The 13,171-nt window shown below is 40.6% G+C and overlaps 1 protein-coding gene across 1 annotated transcript in view; it reads right to left on the bottom strand.

Moving 5' to 3' along the window:
- Window positions 1–12,533, bottom strand: part of LOC120502545 (bifunctional heparan sulfate N-deacetylase/N-sulfotransferase 3) — a 52,080-nt gene extending 39,547 nt beyond the window's left edge. Inside the window, exons 1-2 of the mRNA XM_039710052.1 lie at window positions 12,285–12,533; window positions 4,917–6,043 (exon numbers count right to left, since the gene is read on the bottom strand). Of these exons, the coding sequence (XP_039565986.1) occupies window positions 4,917–5,897 (981 nt within the window). The 5' untranslated portion in view covers window positions 5,898–6,043; window positions 12,285–12,533. The remainder of the gene's footprint in view (window positions 1–4,916; window positions 6,044–12,284) is intronic.
- Window positions 12,534–13,171: the final 638 nt, after the last annotated feature.

Below are 13,171 nucleotides of genomic sequence, written 5' to 3'. Positions count from 1 at the left end.
ACCAGTCTTGCTAAGGCATCAGACAGCTACAGCAACACCTCAGTCAGTAATTTTCCTTCTCCTCGACACTTCTGAAGAATTGAATGCACTTTTTACTTGCTATTTCCAACAAGTGAGTAAGAAATAGCTTAGGAGCTTTAGGTCAAATTAAGAAAGAATGTGTGTACACACACAGCAGACACATTCCACAATGGTATACAGGTATTACAGCTAACCGACTGGGAATGCAGAATGATTTAGCAGAACAAAAGTTCATAATCATTAATTTTGTATGTAATTTAAAGATGCGATTAAATAGATTTTTTGAACCTCCCCAAAGGAAAGATTTATGGCTCAGTGGTTCTGCAGCTGACACATTTGATGACACATCTGTCATTTCTTTTCTGATAACCTTCTACGTGATCCTACAGATAAAGAAGCAATTAACTTAGAGAATTAGACTTCCTCCTGTGACAGGGACCATCCCTTTGTCTTTGACAGTTCAGGCTTTCTGCTTGAACCTTTTAGCTCCCCTGCCTTAACACAATATATATGGAAAATTCTCTTCCAAGACAAATATTTAGGTCATTCCTGTACATGAAAAACTGAACAGCCTCGTGACTAGATTTTAAAAATTTATAGCCAAGTGGTATGCTTTGCCTTGGGAAGTTCTGGTTTCTTTCCATGCATGCTGCAGAGGGTGAAAAGATACTTAATGGGTTTTAAATAACGGCAATAATTTAAGCAGTGCTGAGTAATGTCGATGAATTTAATGCAGGGAATATGCAATTAGCTCTTAGTGGGGAAATCTGTTATTAAACAGAACTAAATTAAGCAAAAGGTTAGGCCACCAATGTTACTAAGAAAGCAACAAAGAAGCGACAGCACTGGCTAGGGAAAATGGAAGAGGACTGATCTGACCAAATACAAATGTTTATATTTGATGTTAGTCACTCTGGAAACAATTTATGAACAAAGTCACTTTTAAGGTGCAGTTCACTTAACCAAGGCCTCTCTGAAGATGAGCTGTTTTTCTGTGTTTATGTCGACTGTGGGAATTTAGAGGAGCAGCTCCATTAGAGGTGTCTGCCTTATAAACCTCATCATCCTGGCAAGATGAGAGACTGTAAGGAGACTGAAGGGCTAAGAATTGATTCCTTCTGGCTGAACCCTCTCCATTACCAGAACAATGTTTGGCACAGCTCTTTCCTCCAATTCTCCAGTGATTAATGCTGGAAGACTGCAGCCTGAATCTTGTATTGCTCACTGCAATGCAGAGATACACTAACAGATGCACTGCCCAAGCACTCCCAAATCAAAATGACAGATATGGATCTATCATCCCCTTCCAGTAATGGATATGGTTAATACGAAGATTTTTCCTTGGCAATTATAAAGAGTAACTGCAGGTATAGAAAAAGGTCAGGCTTACCTGAAGAAATCTCCATCCTGACTTCAATTCAGTCTCTTTTGAAAAGCACACAAAGGACCAGACAGTCAAGAGGAGCTCACATAGCTAATTATTAGGAAAAATAATTTGGCAGTGTTCTAATTTTTCATTTGAAAAATGCGATTAACTCTCAAGGAACCCCAGCAAGTGCACATATTGGGGAAATGAAGGGAAAGTAGATGGCCAGACCACCAGCATGGAACAAACTGTCACCAGGAAAAGAACCCACATTTAATTTCCCCTCTTTTATCATCTGCTTCTCCCTTAAAAAATCTCAATGCTTTATAGTAATAAAAATTTCACAAAGAGTAACTCTAACAAATGAAGATATTAAATTAGTAGACTGTCAGCCAGGACAATCACAGTCTATTAAGATAAACTTATTCTGTGGATATCTAGATAGATTATTCTCTATGTATGTCCATTCAAATGAATTATTTGCACTGCACAGACTCTTAAGTCTTTCTAAAAGAAACAAAATAAAATATAACATTGTCACAGCCTAATGGTCTCTCTTGCCTGACAGACAATAGGAAAGAAAAAACCTGACTGGAAGATGAATGTTGAGTTGATTATTACCAAGCTTATTTTCAAAGTGGGAGGCAATTAGACCATGGAAACATTCTCTTCCATTATTTCTATTTTATCAGAGGAAGATAAAGTACATAAATATAAGGATGGATGGTTATTGCTGATGCACAGTGACAGCTACTCAGTATCTTACATCGAAGAACTGTGTTCCATCAGTACAGATGTTACACAGAGACAGGCAAATCTCTAACAGGTACTTACTCTAAAAATCTGAACCACTGCTTCAAGTTCTTGGGGACCTTTTTTTTTGTAATTGAAGATGATGTGGTGAAACTAGAATAAATGTAATCTGCTGTTTAACAAAACAAAGCATTTACAACAGGATTTAGGTTGATAATCTATGTAAAACATTTTCAGAAGGGCTCTTTACACTTGTGTTCCCGACACTATAGGTACTCAAGCTGGAGTGGCACCACTTTGACTCCTCTTTAGAGGTGCAGAAGACACTCATTTGGGCAGGCCTGCTTTTAATCTGACCTCTTCTGAGGTCAATATATAACACTGATAAAAAATTAACACTAAACCTTATAATAGTAATTTTTCTATGTGCTTAACTCCAATTCACACACTTTAAAGGAGAGGGAAGTTAAGCTTTAATGGGTTAAGCTCCCAAATATTAACTATTCTGGCCACTTTGGAAACCTATTTTAGGTATCTAAAGAAGAAATTCCTTTGAAACCATAATCTTACATGCAGTCAGGATCTCTCTCCTCGGAGAGACTGTCTCCTTGGAGACAGTCAAAAGGCACCTGGCCATGGCCCAGGTTGAGCAGATGACCACCTGAGTTTGCTACTGGTTCTTCATCAACCCTCCAGTTTCTGAAATCCATCCTATCCACAGAGCAGCCAGAACCAACCACAAAGGTCCTCAGGCTCTTGGGAGATTCCTTTAGTTTCAGATTGATTAGCATTAATGGAATACTTGTAGAAACATTCACCTTACTCTCCTCCAGCTCACAGCCCTAGCAGCTGTGAGTATATCCAGAAAATATTATAAAGGAGATATAGCAAACAAAATTAAATCACAAAAGAGCATCCTCCTTAATTCTATATTGCCAGTAGTTAAAACGTAAGCTTAGTGGAAATAAGCTAATCTTGAGTACTGAAATTAAATGCAGTCTACATTTGGAACCTCTTTTCACACTTGCAGCACCCAATTCTCCGTCACAGTCACTGCAGCAGAACTCAGTAAAACTCCTCTTTAATGAGATGCCATTTATCTGCAAATACACTTTACAATAACATATTTCCAACTACTGCACATTGATTTTGTTTCATTCCTTCCACATGTCATTGTGCCACCGAGGATAACTCTTTTGATATTAATAGTAATGAAGATGCATTGCATCTGACAGCCATAACAACATGTTTAATACAACATTTTAACTACAAGTAGATGAAGAATCAGAAGGGAACACATTTTTTTAAATTCCATTGTTTCAGAACACAGTCCTGTATAAATGAAATTATCCTACTTAAACTTTGATATTACTTCTATTTAATTTGACAGTTTTATTTTGGGAAGTTTACTTTCTGACATACTGCAAATTATTTTCCCCAAACAATATGGTTTATCCTTCTGTATCTGCTGTAATCAAATTTGTCTCAATAGTCTCCTGTTTCTGGTATATAACTCTAGCAATTAAACATCCTAATTTATTTTAAAATGACAATCCTAAGGTGTCACTTGCAAAGAGAAACAATACAAAACATTCTGTCTCCAACTGCTATTGCACAACACAGTGATGGATTGGTTTATTCAGGCTTTATTTCACCCACTTTGTTACCAGAAAGTGTTGCTTCTGCAGAACAACACATGTTCTGCCAGTGATGTTCATCAGATCTGACTCTTTTCCTGCCATCTGAGTTTGCATTTAGGACACTCTCCGAGCATGCTCACTTATCTAACTCAAGCACTGCCATCGTGCTCTCCACAGGAAAACCATTTAGGAAGCTTCACCTTTATTTCTGCTCTCTCCCACACGATTTGTTTGCCTAAGGAAAACACCGACTTAACAAGGAGGCAAATCTCATTTATAACTGCATGTATAGAAGATGTTTCAGAAAAGAATGTATGCTGCAATTTTAACGCAAATTACAAGTTTAACTGCAGGGTCAAGCCTTTTGTTTAAGGAATCACTGGCGTAGCTTGGCAAGTATATTAACACTGAAAAAAACCAAAAACATGGTCAAAAATGAAACAACAATAACACACTGCATGCGGCGCTGTCCTTGTCTTTCCTTCTTGCAGTTCCTCATCCCATTAACTAAGTTCTAAGAAAACATTTTCACTTATTTTTAGCACAAACAGGGCAACAATCAGTATGTTACAGATTTTTAGCTTCTAGACCAAGTTTAGAAAAGGGACCTCCTACTGCCTGCTTTGGGACAACACTACTCACAAGAAGCAGAGAAGCAATACTTACAGGAAGAAATAATGTTAAGATGTTAGTGCTACTGACCAACAACTATCACCTCACTTGAACAGCACAACACAGTGGAAAAGGACCTTCAGGAACTTACAACTCTAAACATAAAAATGGAAATTGTCAAGTCATTTAGTGACAGAATGAGCTTTTAAGACCAACAGTATCACAAACCTTCCTTGCAAACAAGTGTCATAAAACAGAGATGAGAGAGGTGAAATGCAGCAAGCAACTCCTGACATCCAAACCTATTTCAAACAGCCAATAACCCAGCCCGCTCTTCAAAGTTTGTTATGATATTTACTGTTGCTCACCGCATTTACCTCCTGCTTCTAATATTCTCAACATGTGCATTAAATATGAACAGCTCCAGGGTGGAGCCCTGACGTTCCAACTATGAACAACTATTCACTTCCAGATTAAAAAAATCACTTTGCTGTAATGACCATTCGTTTGTGCACATACGTTACCTGTACATCGTTGGTGTTCATCCTTGTTCCATCCTTCCCAACGAAGATATCATCTATGTCAACCAGAATGTACCTATCCAAGGACAGTGTGAGCTTCTTTCCAGACAGGAAAGAGATGGCATCTATGAAAATCAGCTTGTGCAGCCAAAAATTCAAGTTATTGCCAAAAAGAACTCGTTGAATCCCATCGTGGAGCCCCAAGTCATGAATTACCGTGGCATAGAGAGCACTCATAGCAGCAGGTGGAGAAAGGTTTTCTGGTGTCTTTACTTTTGCAAATACCACTGGTTGATAAGTTGTGTGATTAATTTGGAAAACAGCCCAGTCATTTCCAAGCAAGGGCCCTTTCTCAAGCTTAGAAGGTCTAGTCACATGGAGCAGTGGGGAATGAGGGTTAATGCAACAGTCCTTAATACCCAGATTGCTGTGGACATGGAAAGCAAAACCCTTCAACTGAAAGCTCTGCAAGCTGTTCTCATTGCCTTTGTGAAATCCGATCACACCTACACCATATTCTACACAGTACTTATCTAGAAGGCCTCTGTTCCAAGAGTCCATATGCACGTATTTAAGAATATTTTCATACACTATGAGAGCATATTTGCCTTTGTTTTTGTCTATAAGCACTGGGAGGTCACCTTTCCCAGATGCAATCTCAATGTGGAACTGAAACCTGCTAGATTCCAGAATGGTTACTATATCTTGGCCTAAAGTTGAGTACTGGCTTTCCACAAACACCAGCACTACAAGGTCTGTCCTCAGGGGATCAACAGGCTTCGTGGTCTTCATCTCCATCAGCTTGTATGGCAACAGTTGAGGATCTCCACATTCCACTTCAGAAGAGGTTTCAGGAAGTTCATTTTCCTGTTTGTAGCCATTATACAAGTAGTAGGCAGAAATAACTATGCTCACCATACAAAAAGTGGCCAGCAAAATTACTGTTCTTTGAAAATGTCTGTGAAGTTTCAGGATAAAACTCATGGTGTTTACTTGCCTTAGATAGCTCTCAACAGCAGCATCAAAAACAAACACAGATTCTCAACAACTTGTTCCAGTCCTCTGAAATATTTATGTCACCATTGCAGCACACACATCTATCTTCCACAGAGCTTTACAGAAGGTATAATCTAGAAGAAAAGAAAATCAGAGATTTAATTGAGGCATCACCTTGTGAAGTATCATCTGCTTAAACTAATGGGGAACAAAGAAATCACTGCCAGCCAGAGGTTTGGAGACCAACAGCTCAAAATTTTGCAATAATATATTTTTTTCCTGCTCCCACTACTTGCCATGTTCATTTGAAGGTCTCTAAATCTCACAGGTTACTCAACTCAGAGGATCAAACAAAGTAGGCAGAGGCACTGAAAAGCAAGACATAAAAGCAAAGAATTTACAGTGTTTTAGAAATTCTTTTTACCTAAAGATAAAAGTTCACTCCAAGTAGACAATTGCTAACAACCAAAATATTGAAGAAAATTTATAACCTTCTACTCCTAAAAAGCTAGGACAACATGATTTAACAAATTCTATCTTGTATTAGTTTTTCGAAGAACCAAGAACATGCACATCTTAACTGCTGTACAAACATATACTGATACACTCTATATTATATCTATTATAGGACTTTTTTTAAAGCAAAACTTCCTTCCTTTAGAGGAAAACAAAGCATTTTTCTGGACTGTGGAGTGTTGCAAACTGTTAGAAGCATATTTTTTGGGTTTTTTTTTTGTTAGAAGCATTTCTTTGCATCAAAAAAACCCCATAGAATAATCAAGCTCTTAAATTTGAGAAGAGAAAGTAATAAATCAAAAGTTAAACATAATAGGCAGATCACCTAAGGATATACTTATGTTCTATCTTGTACTTAAGGAAAGAGTAATTTTTCAAGCCAGCAGTACAGCTGCTGTCAAAACTCCCTAGTAAAACAACTGGATGGTGTGACAAGCATAAAATAATGATCATAAGTCAAACAAAGGTTCAAAGCAGATTTTGAAGAATATTAATTCTGTCAAGATCTAGAACATGCCACTGTAACTTCAGTGTAGTTTGCAACCAGGTCCATCTGGAAATGGGATTAGGATAAGGTGTGACATTAACATGGTCATTTCCCAACTGAGAGTTTACTCCTCCCATTCCTAGTTGGGGTTTTTTTAATCTTACATTGTAAGCAAACTTGTCTTTCACTCCAGATATTCAAAAAAGCTAAAAAATATGTACTTAACAGTACCTATGTAATGTCCACAAATTTAATTAAATCCTGAAGACAGATCTTCCTAGTGCCATGATGAGCATAAAGTAAAAATAAATGAGAAAACTCAGATGAGGGGAAAAAGAAACTCCAAGTCATTCTATTCATCAAAACTGCAAAATTCAGCATTAAGAGCAAGTGTATGTGAGCTGCCTCATTCATAGTTAAGATTCATACCAAGATTCCTTCTGTCTGGATAGATTCTACTCTGGATAGATTTTACTCTCCTCACCTTCTACTCACAGATAATTGTTTAGCAGCCCCTTCTCTTCTGGCAAGGCTTAAACCCAGCCTTGAACCTTACCTGCAGCTGCACAAAGTCCTGCTCAGAGCTTTTGGGCAGGAGACCTGCCTTTCACCCAGGCTCACTAATTAGTGTTAGACTGAAATAACATAACCCCAGCTACCTGGTTTCTATCTGAAAAAAATCTGAAGAATGCATAAAGACCAAACAACGATATAGAAGTACCTTTAGAAGAACTTGACATTAATAACTGAAATGTCCAATCCTTGCCACACTAGCTTCAAGAATATCAGTCTGCATAGCATAACAGAGATATTCAACATGGTAAAAAGTCAGGTGACAAAGAGAAACTCCATCCTGAATGAGTTAACACCAGAGAGAGGTTTCCACACAGATGATTTTTCATTACATACATGAAGGGTTCTCTTCATTTCCAATTCAGCTGCCTCAACGCCAAGAAACACAAGATTTCAGTGCCGAAAATTAACACTGACTGCATTCTGTAGAAAAGCTGTACGTACACCTATTACTCTTTGATAACCACAGATCTGGTTGGTCTATACATGGAAAAAAAGAGAATTGACACTGACCTAAGCTCATAGTAAGTAAGAGCTGTTTGAACTGGGTATTACACAAGGGTTGCATCCCAAGAAACATTTGCAGCAAGGACACAGTTCCTAATGCCATTCCATAGAGAGAAAAATCTGGAGCCAGCCCAGAAAACCGTGCAGGCTTCAAGAAAAGCCGTGTCATTGGCTCCTAATTGCAGGTACCCCCTGGGGCTACAGAGTGCAGCTGTAAGGAGGAGTGGCTGGAACTGCCAAGACAGATGTGAGGTTTGACTGTGAGGAGTAAGGAATTCTCTGAGGCAGCAGGACAAAGCCAGACTTGGCACACTCCCTGCTGAAGGCAGTCAGGAAGTGGGATGGAACAGAGCAAGGCACAAGGTTGAGGCTTAGGAAATTTTCACTTGCTTAAGGACTGATTTGCATGGCAGGAGTTCCAAAGAACACAGCAAGAAGAAAACAAAAATTTGAAAGAGAACGTGTGTTTTACAATATCAACAGTCTCAAAGCCTTGACAGTTGCTTTCCTAGAGGGACAGCAGCATTTCCCCTGAGCAATAGTACTTGCTGGATACTCTAGTGCTGTATTAGAGCAACATGCTAAAATAACTCACAATGCACCCCCCTGACAGTGACATCCTTGGGATGCACCACACCACACACTGTAGGACCTATGGAGATCATGACAGTGACCTTTATCACATCTCTAGACAGGGCTTCAGGGAAGATGCTCCCTGCTTGCTGTCATTCCCTACAGTAAAACCAGACAAAAAGTGTAACGTAGCTACAGTGAGTAAGGTGTGAGAAGCCACATTTCAGAAGAGGTCAGCTCTTGAGGAGCCTTGCTTTCATGACCAAAGAATACAATACTTTACCAAAAAAAAGGAGAAGTCATAATAGCTTCAATAAATAAAAAAAAAATAAGAATAAATATAAGAAAAAGGCTTAAAGAGTGTAGAAAGTCTTTGCTAGAGTTCAAGCTTGTTAGTATTATTTTGGTGAAAAAACATGAAAAAGACCCATAGATAACATCAGCAGTTTTAGCTCTTCTTGATTTCTACAGTCATGTGGAATTCTGTGACAGAGGAATATGGTTCTACCTGTACCTCAAAGTACTTGAAAACAGGAATCAGAAATTATATGAATCCAAAGTTCTGTAATGCTGATGTTGCAATAAATTTTATCTATAAAATAATTTCGATTGTATTTTTTAATGGTTTGAAGCAAAAATTGGCCTGTTGGTTTTTTTATCTAGAACTTTATTTCTTTAGAAGAACCTGCATTTGATCTCCTATTTTGCATTTTCATGCTACCGTGTTAAAATTCAGACCAGGACCTTTTACCTCTGCTGCTCAAAGCAGGAGGTATCAAAATGCTCCCTTAAGGTGAAAATTAGCATCTTTGAATATTCAGAATTTGGTTTTTAACTCACAGACTCACTGTGGAGAAGATCTTGCTGAGGGAAAGCTGAGTCACGGAAGCAAGTTTTGCATTTTGTTATGAACACAGACAGCAAGGCTCAATGTTCTTGTCATCTACTGCAGAAGTGGTTTCTGCAGCCCAGAACCAGCTCTTGTGAAAATCTTGCTGGTACAGGAAAGAAATATCACCCTATTAAGCAGAAGATTTACCATTCTGAACACACTGCTGGGCACTCACAATTACAGGCATCTGCAGGCAACCAGCATGAAATAAATGCATTTGAATAGAGATCTTCAATTTGGATTGGTTTGGTGGGTTTACAATTTGTTCTGTTTGTTTTGTTTCAGGTGTTTTAAACTCACTAACAAAGTAGCACCGATGACAGAACAAATACTGTGAGGAACCCCAAAGACCCAAAGCACACCACAAAGGAGCTCCTACCACTTGCAGCTTTCCCAAGTTTGTTGTTTCATTGCTAAGCATAAACGACCAAATTCTTGACTTCTGTAAATCATTTCCCCCTGATAACCCTAACGGAAACTCTTCCAGGAGACAACACAGGCTGGGAACGCAGCCTACTGAATTCTTCATAGGGGTTCTCAATCCAGTAAAAACAAATGCTCAAGTAAGAAACTGCACAGGCACATAAAACTGCATAGAATTTAAAAAAAATGTCTATCCAAGTTGAATCATGAGTATCAACACAATTTTTTTAAATGACAAGAAACTTTTTTCCGCTGTCGTAATATCAAGATTAAAACAATGTGTTCAACTACAATATTCATAAATATGTGAGAAATTGTTCCCAAATCAAATTTATCAAAGCACAGTAAGAAAACTGGTTTGGTCTCACATCAGGCCTGTGCTAGGGCAACAGTTTACTGTGACTCTTGAGTAGAAACAATAAGGTTGGGTCACACATACAGGTAAAAAACTTACTCTTAAAGGGTAACAAAAATCCTTTTCATCAAGAACTACTAAAAACGTGCTAGTTCTGGATTGAGCAGTCAGCAATATTACTGATGTATACTGCATTTATCTGGGGACATGTTTTTAATAACTTTCTTCTAATAATCCCTATCACTATATTCTCTTTCTGTTCTTTACCAACCCAGACTCTACCCCAGTGCTAGTGACATGCTGGGGATGTATTACATGAAGGATGAGTTTTAAAGAGCAGAATAAAAGGAGGCATACTGGTTAGCATATTACTATAGACATTTAAATCTCCACTGATTAGAATGCTGCTTAACTGCTCTGAACATAGAGGTCTGCTCTGGCCAGTCACAATGAAATACAACTTCAAAAGAAGTATTCTGAAGTCATTTTAGTGTTACTAAAAAGGAAATCTCTGGATATACAAACGACATGGTAGGAAGCAGCAAGTACAACTGAACACAACCAAAGCTGGGGTGAACAGCAGGGCTCAGATTTTTAAATCAGTTACGAAAATACCAACATTATTTTACTGACTAAAATATTCAAGCATTAACAGCTCATATGAGCAAATCCAGGCTGAGAATGAGACCTTACAACTGCATATTAAAAAGACATTTTCAACTTGTAAAAAGGTGATATGAGACATGAGCTGTCAAGGGAAGTCTTTGAGACCCTTTAGTATCACATAACAAACCCTGGAATGTGTGATTATTGAAAGGCTTACATTCCCTCATAGCTGTTAGAAAAAAAGGGAATGGTTCAGACAGCACAGCAATTCTGGTGGATAGAATTTTTTTTTCAAGTCCTTGAGGCAAGCAGTTCCTAGTTTCTACTGTACCTGTGATACCCTAAGTTCCATGCTGCATTGCTTAACTCAGTACTAGAGATCCTTACAGCACAGGGATTCAAGCATTCAAGTTTGTCAAGAAAAAATATTTATAAAGATTAAACATACAATGTTTAAAAATAGTTTAAAAGAAGGTTTTAAAGACTTTAACAGAACACAGAAGTTTGGTTTAGTCTTCAAATTACTCTCATACAACACCTTCTACGGAAAGATCTTTAAGCTCTTGACATCACACAATTTTTCTGAGATAAACCCTGTTATTTTTCAGCAATTGAAAAAAACAGCACTATCTAAAGAATAAATGATTTGCCCAGGGTCTCTGAGATAAATGTCCAGCGCACTGTCCCGTCCATGCCCACACCTTTACTTCCCCTCTGTTTTCTCCCACAACTGCCAAGTGTAAAGAGTTAATACGGCAGAGTTAGCACCATTTCTTCCGAGACACTTGACCGGGGATGTTGACAGTGAGAGAAATCCTATTTCTTTCACTTACCATTCTATTAGGAAGAGACAACCCCATCACACCAAAACTTGAAGAAATTATCCAGAAAAATCAGGCATCGAATTGAATAATATACAAGTCTTCTGCCATTTCCCGAGGGTTGCACATGACAGCTGAACGGAGCAGCCGCATACATCAATTTGTGACAGGACTTGGGGAATCCAAGCAGCTATAACCACCTGAAGTTATAAATAATTACTGCACTAGGCTGACTAATTTTGTCCCCTAACGGAGCCATAACCAATTCCCGCAAACACTAGAGGGCAACAGCGTTGCGCTGAACTAGTCCGCGAGGAGAGCGAAAGGGAGAAGCCCAGCCACTGAAAGGCTGGTGCGGGGACCGCGCCAGGCAGATGCTCAGTGCGCCGGGAAACAACAAACCCAAACCCCAAGAAACCCCATAGAACAACCCCGTAAACGCTGCCTCCGCAGCGGGAGCCGCCCCGTCCCGCCGCGCTCCGGGCCCGGGCGGTTTCCGCAGCGGAGCGGGAGCCTGCCGGCGCCTCGGGCACAACTTTGCCGGGGGCACGGAGCCGGCGAGCGCGGAGCTGTGCGGCTTCGCCCCGCCGGGCCAGCGGGCACCGCCCGCCCCGCTCATTACCTCCAGGCGCGCTCCGCCGACATGTCCCCGCGAGGTGCCTCAGATCCCGCCGCCGTCTGTGCCCTCCGCAGAGCCTGCTCCGGGAGAAGAGCCGGGGCGCGGCGGGCGCGGAACCGCCCAGGGCGCGGAGGTGCGACGGGGCTGCCGCCGGGGGTGCAGCACCGCCCGGCAGCCTCGCCCGCCCTCCCGGAGGAGGAGCCGCTCTCGCCGGCGAGGGGCGGGCGGGGGCTCCGCTGCGCCACCTCCCACATCGCCCGCCCTCCTCCGAGGCTCGGCCGGGCCGGGGGCGGCTCCGGCCCCGGGCCCTCAGGCTGCGCCCGCCCTCAGCGGCCCGCGGGCTCCGCCTCTCGCGGCACCTGCGCCGCCCCCGTCCCACATGGGGGTCGCTGCTGCCTCGGTTGTGGGATTCTTAGTCCCTGTCTTAAATAAAGTATGATTTTTATTATTTTTTCCCCGCTCCTCCGAAACCAATTTAGGAAGCCCCTGGTGCAGACGCGCTGAGGGAAAGTTTAACTCGCACCCTCCCGCCAAATCCCGCGCCGTCGGTGCAGCTTTAGGTATGGCCGATTTCTGAGCCGGTCTAAAGGTAGCATACAAGGGTGGAAATTTCGTGAGGTCAATTATATTTTGTCAAAACAATGTAGGGTTAAAATCTCGACAGAATGCCAGTTAATGTGTTTGCAGCCTCGCTGCTTTTCTTTATTGAATTTTCTAACCCTATGTTAAACACAGTTAGTCCCACTGTATTTTTCACTGATACCCTGCATCCCTTGCTCTGGAGATGGAGCTGCTCCATTACTGCAGGTGAGTGAGTTACAATTCCCTGTGTGAACTGCATTAGCTTTCACAAATGGGAAATAAAATGAATAAATTTTACAAGTGCCCTC

The sequence above is a fragment of the Passer montanus genome, unplaced genomic scaffold, assembly GCF_014805655.1.
Source record: "Passer montanus isolate IOZ18808 unplaced genomic scaffold, ASM1480565v1 scaffold221, whole genome shotgun sequence".
NCBI lineage: Eukaryota > Metazoa > Chordata > Aves > Passeriformes > Passeridae > Passer > Passer montanus.
This window is presented reverse-complemented; position numbering and strand designations above follow the sequence as displayed.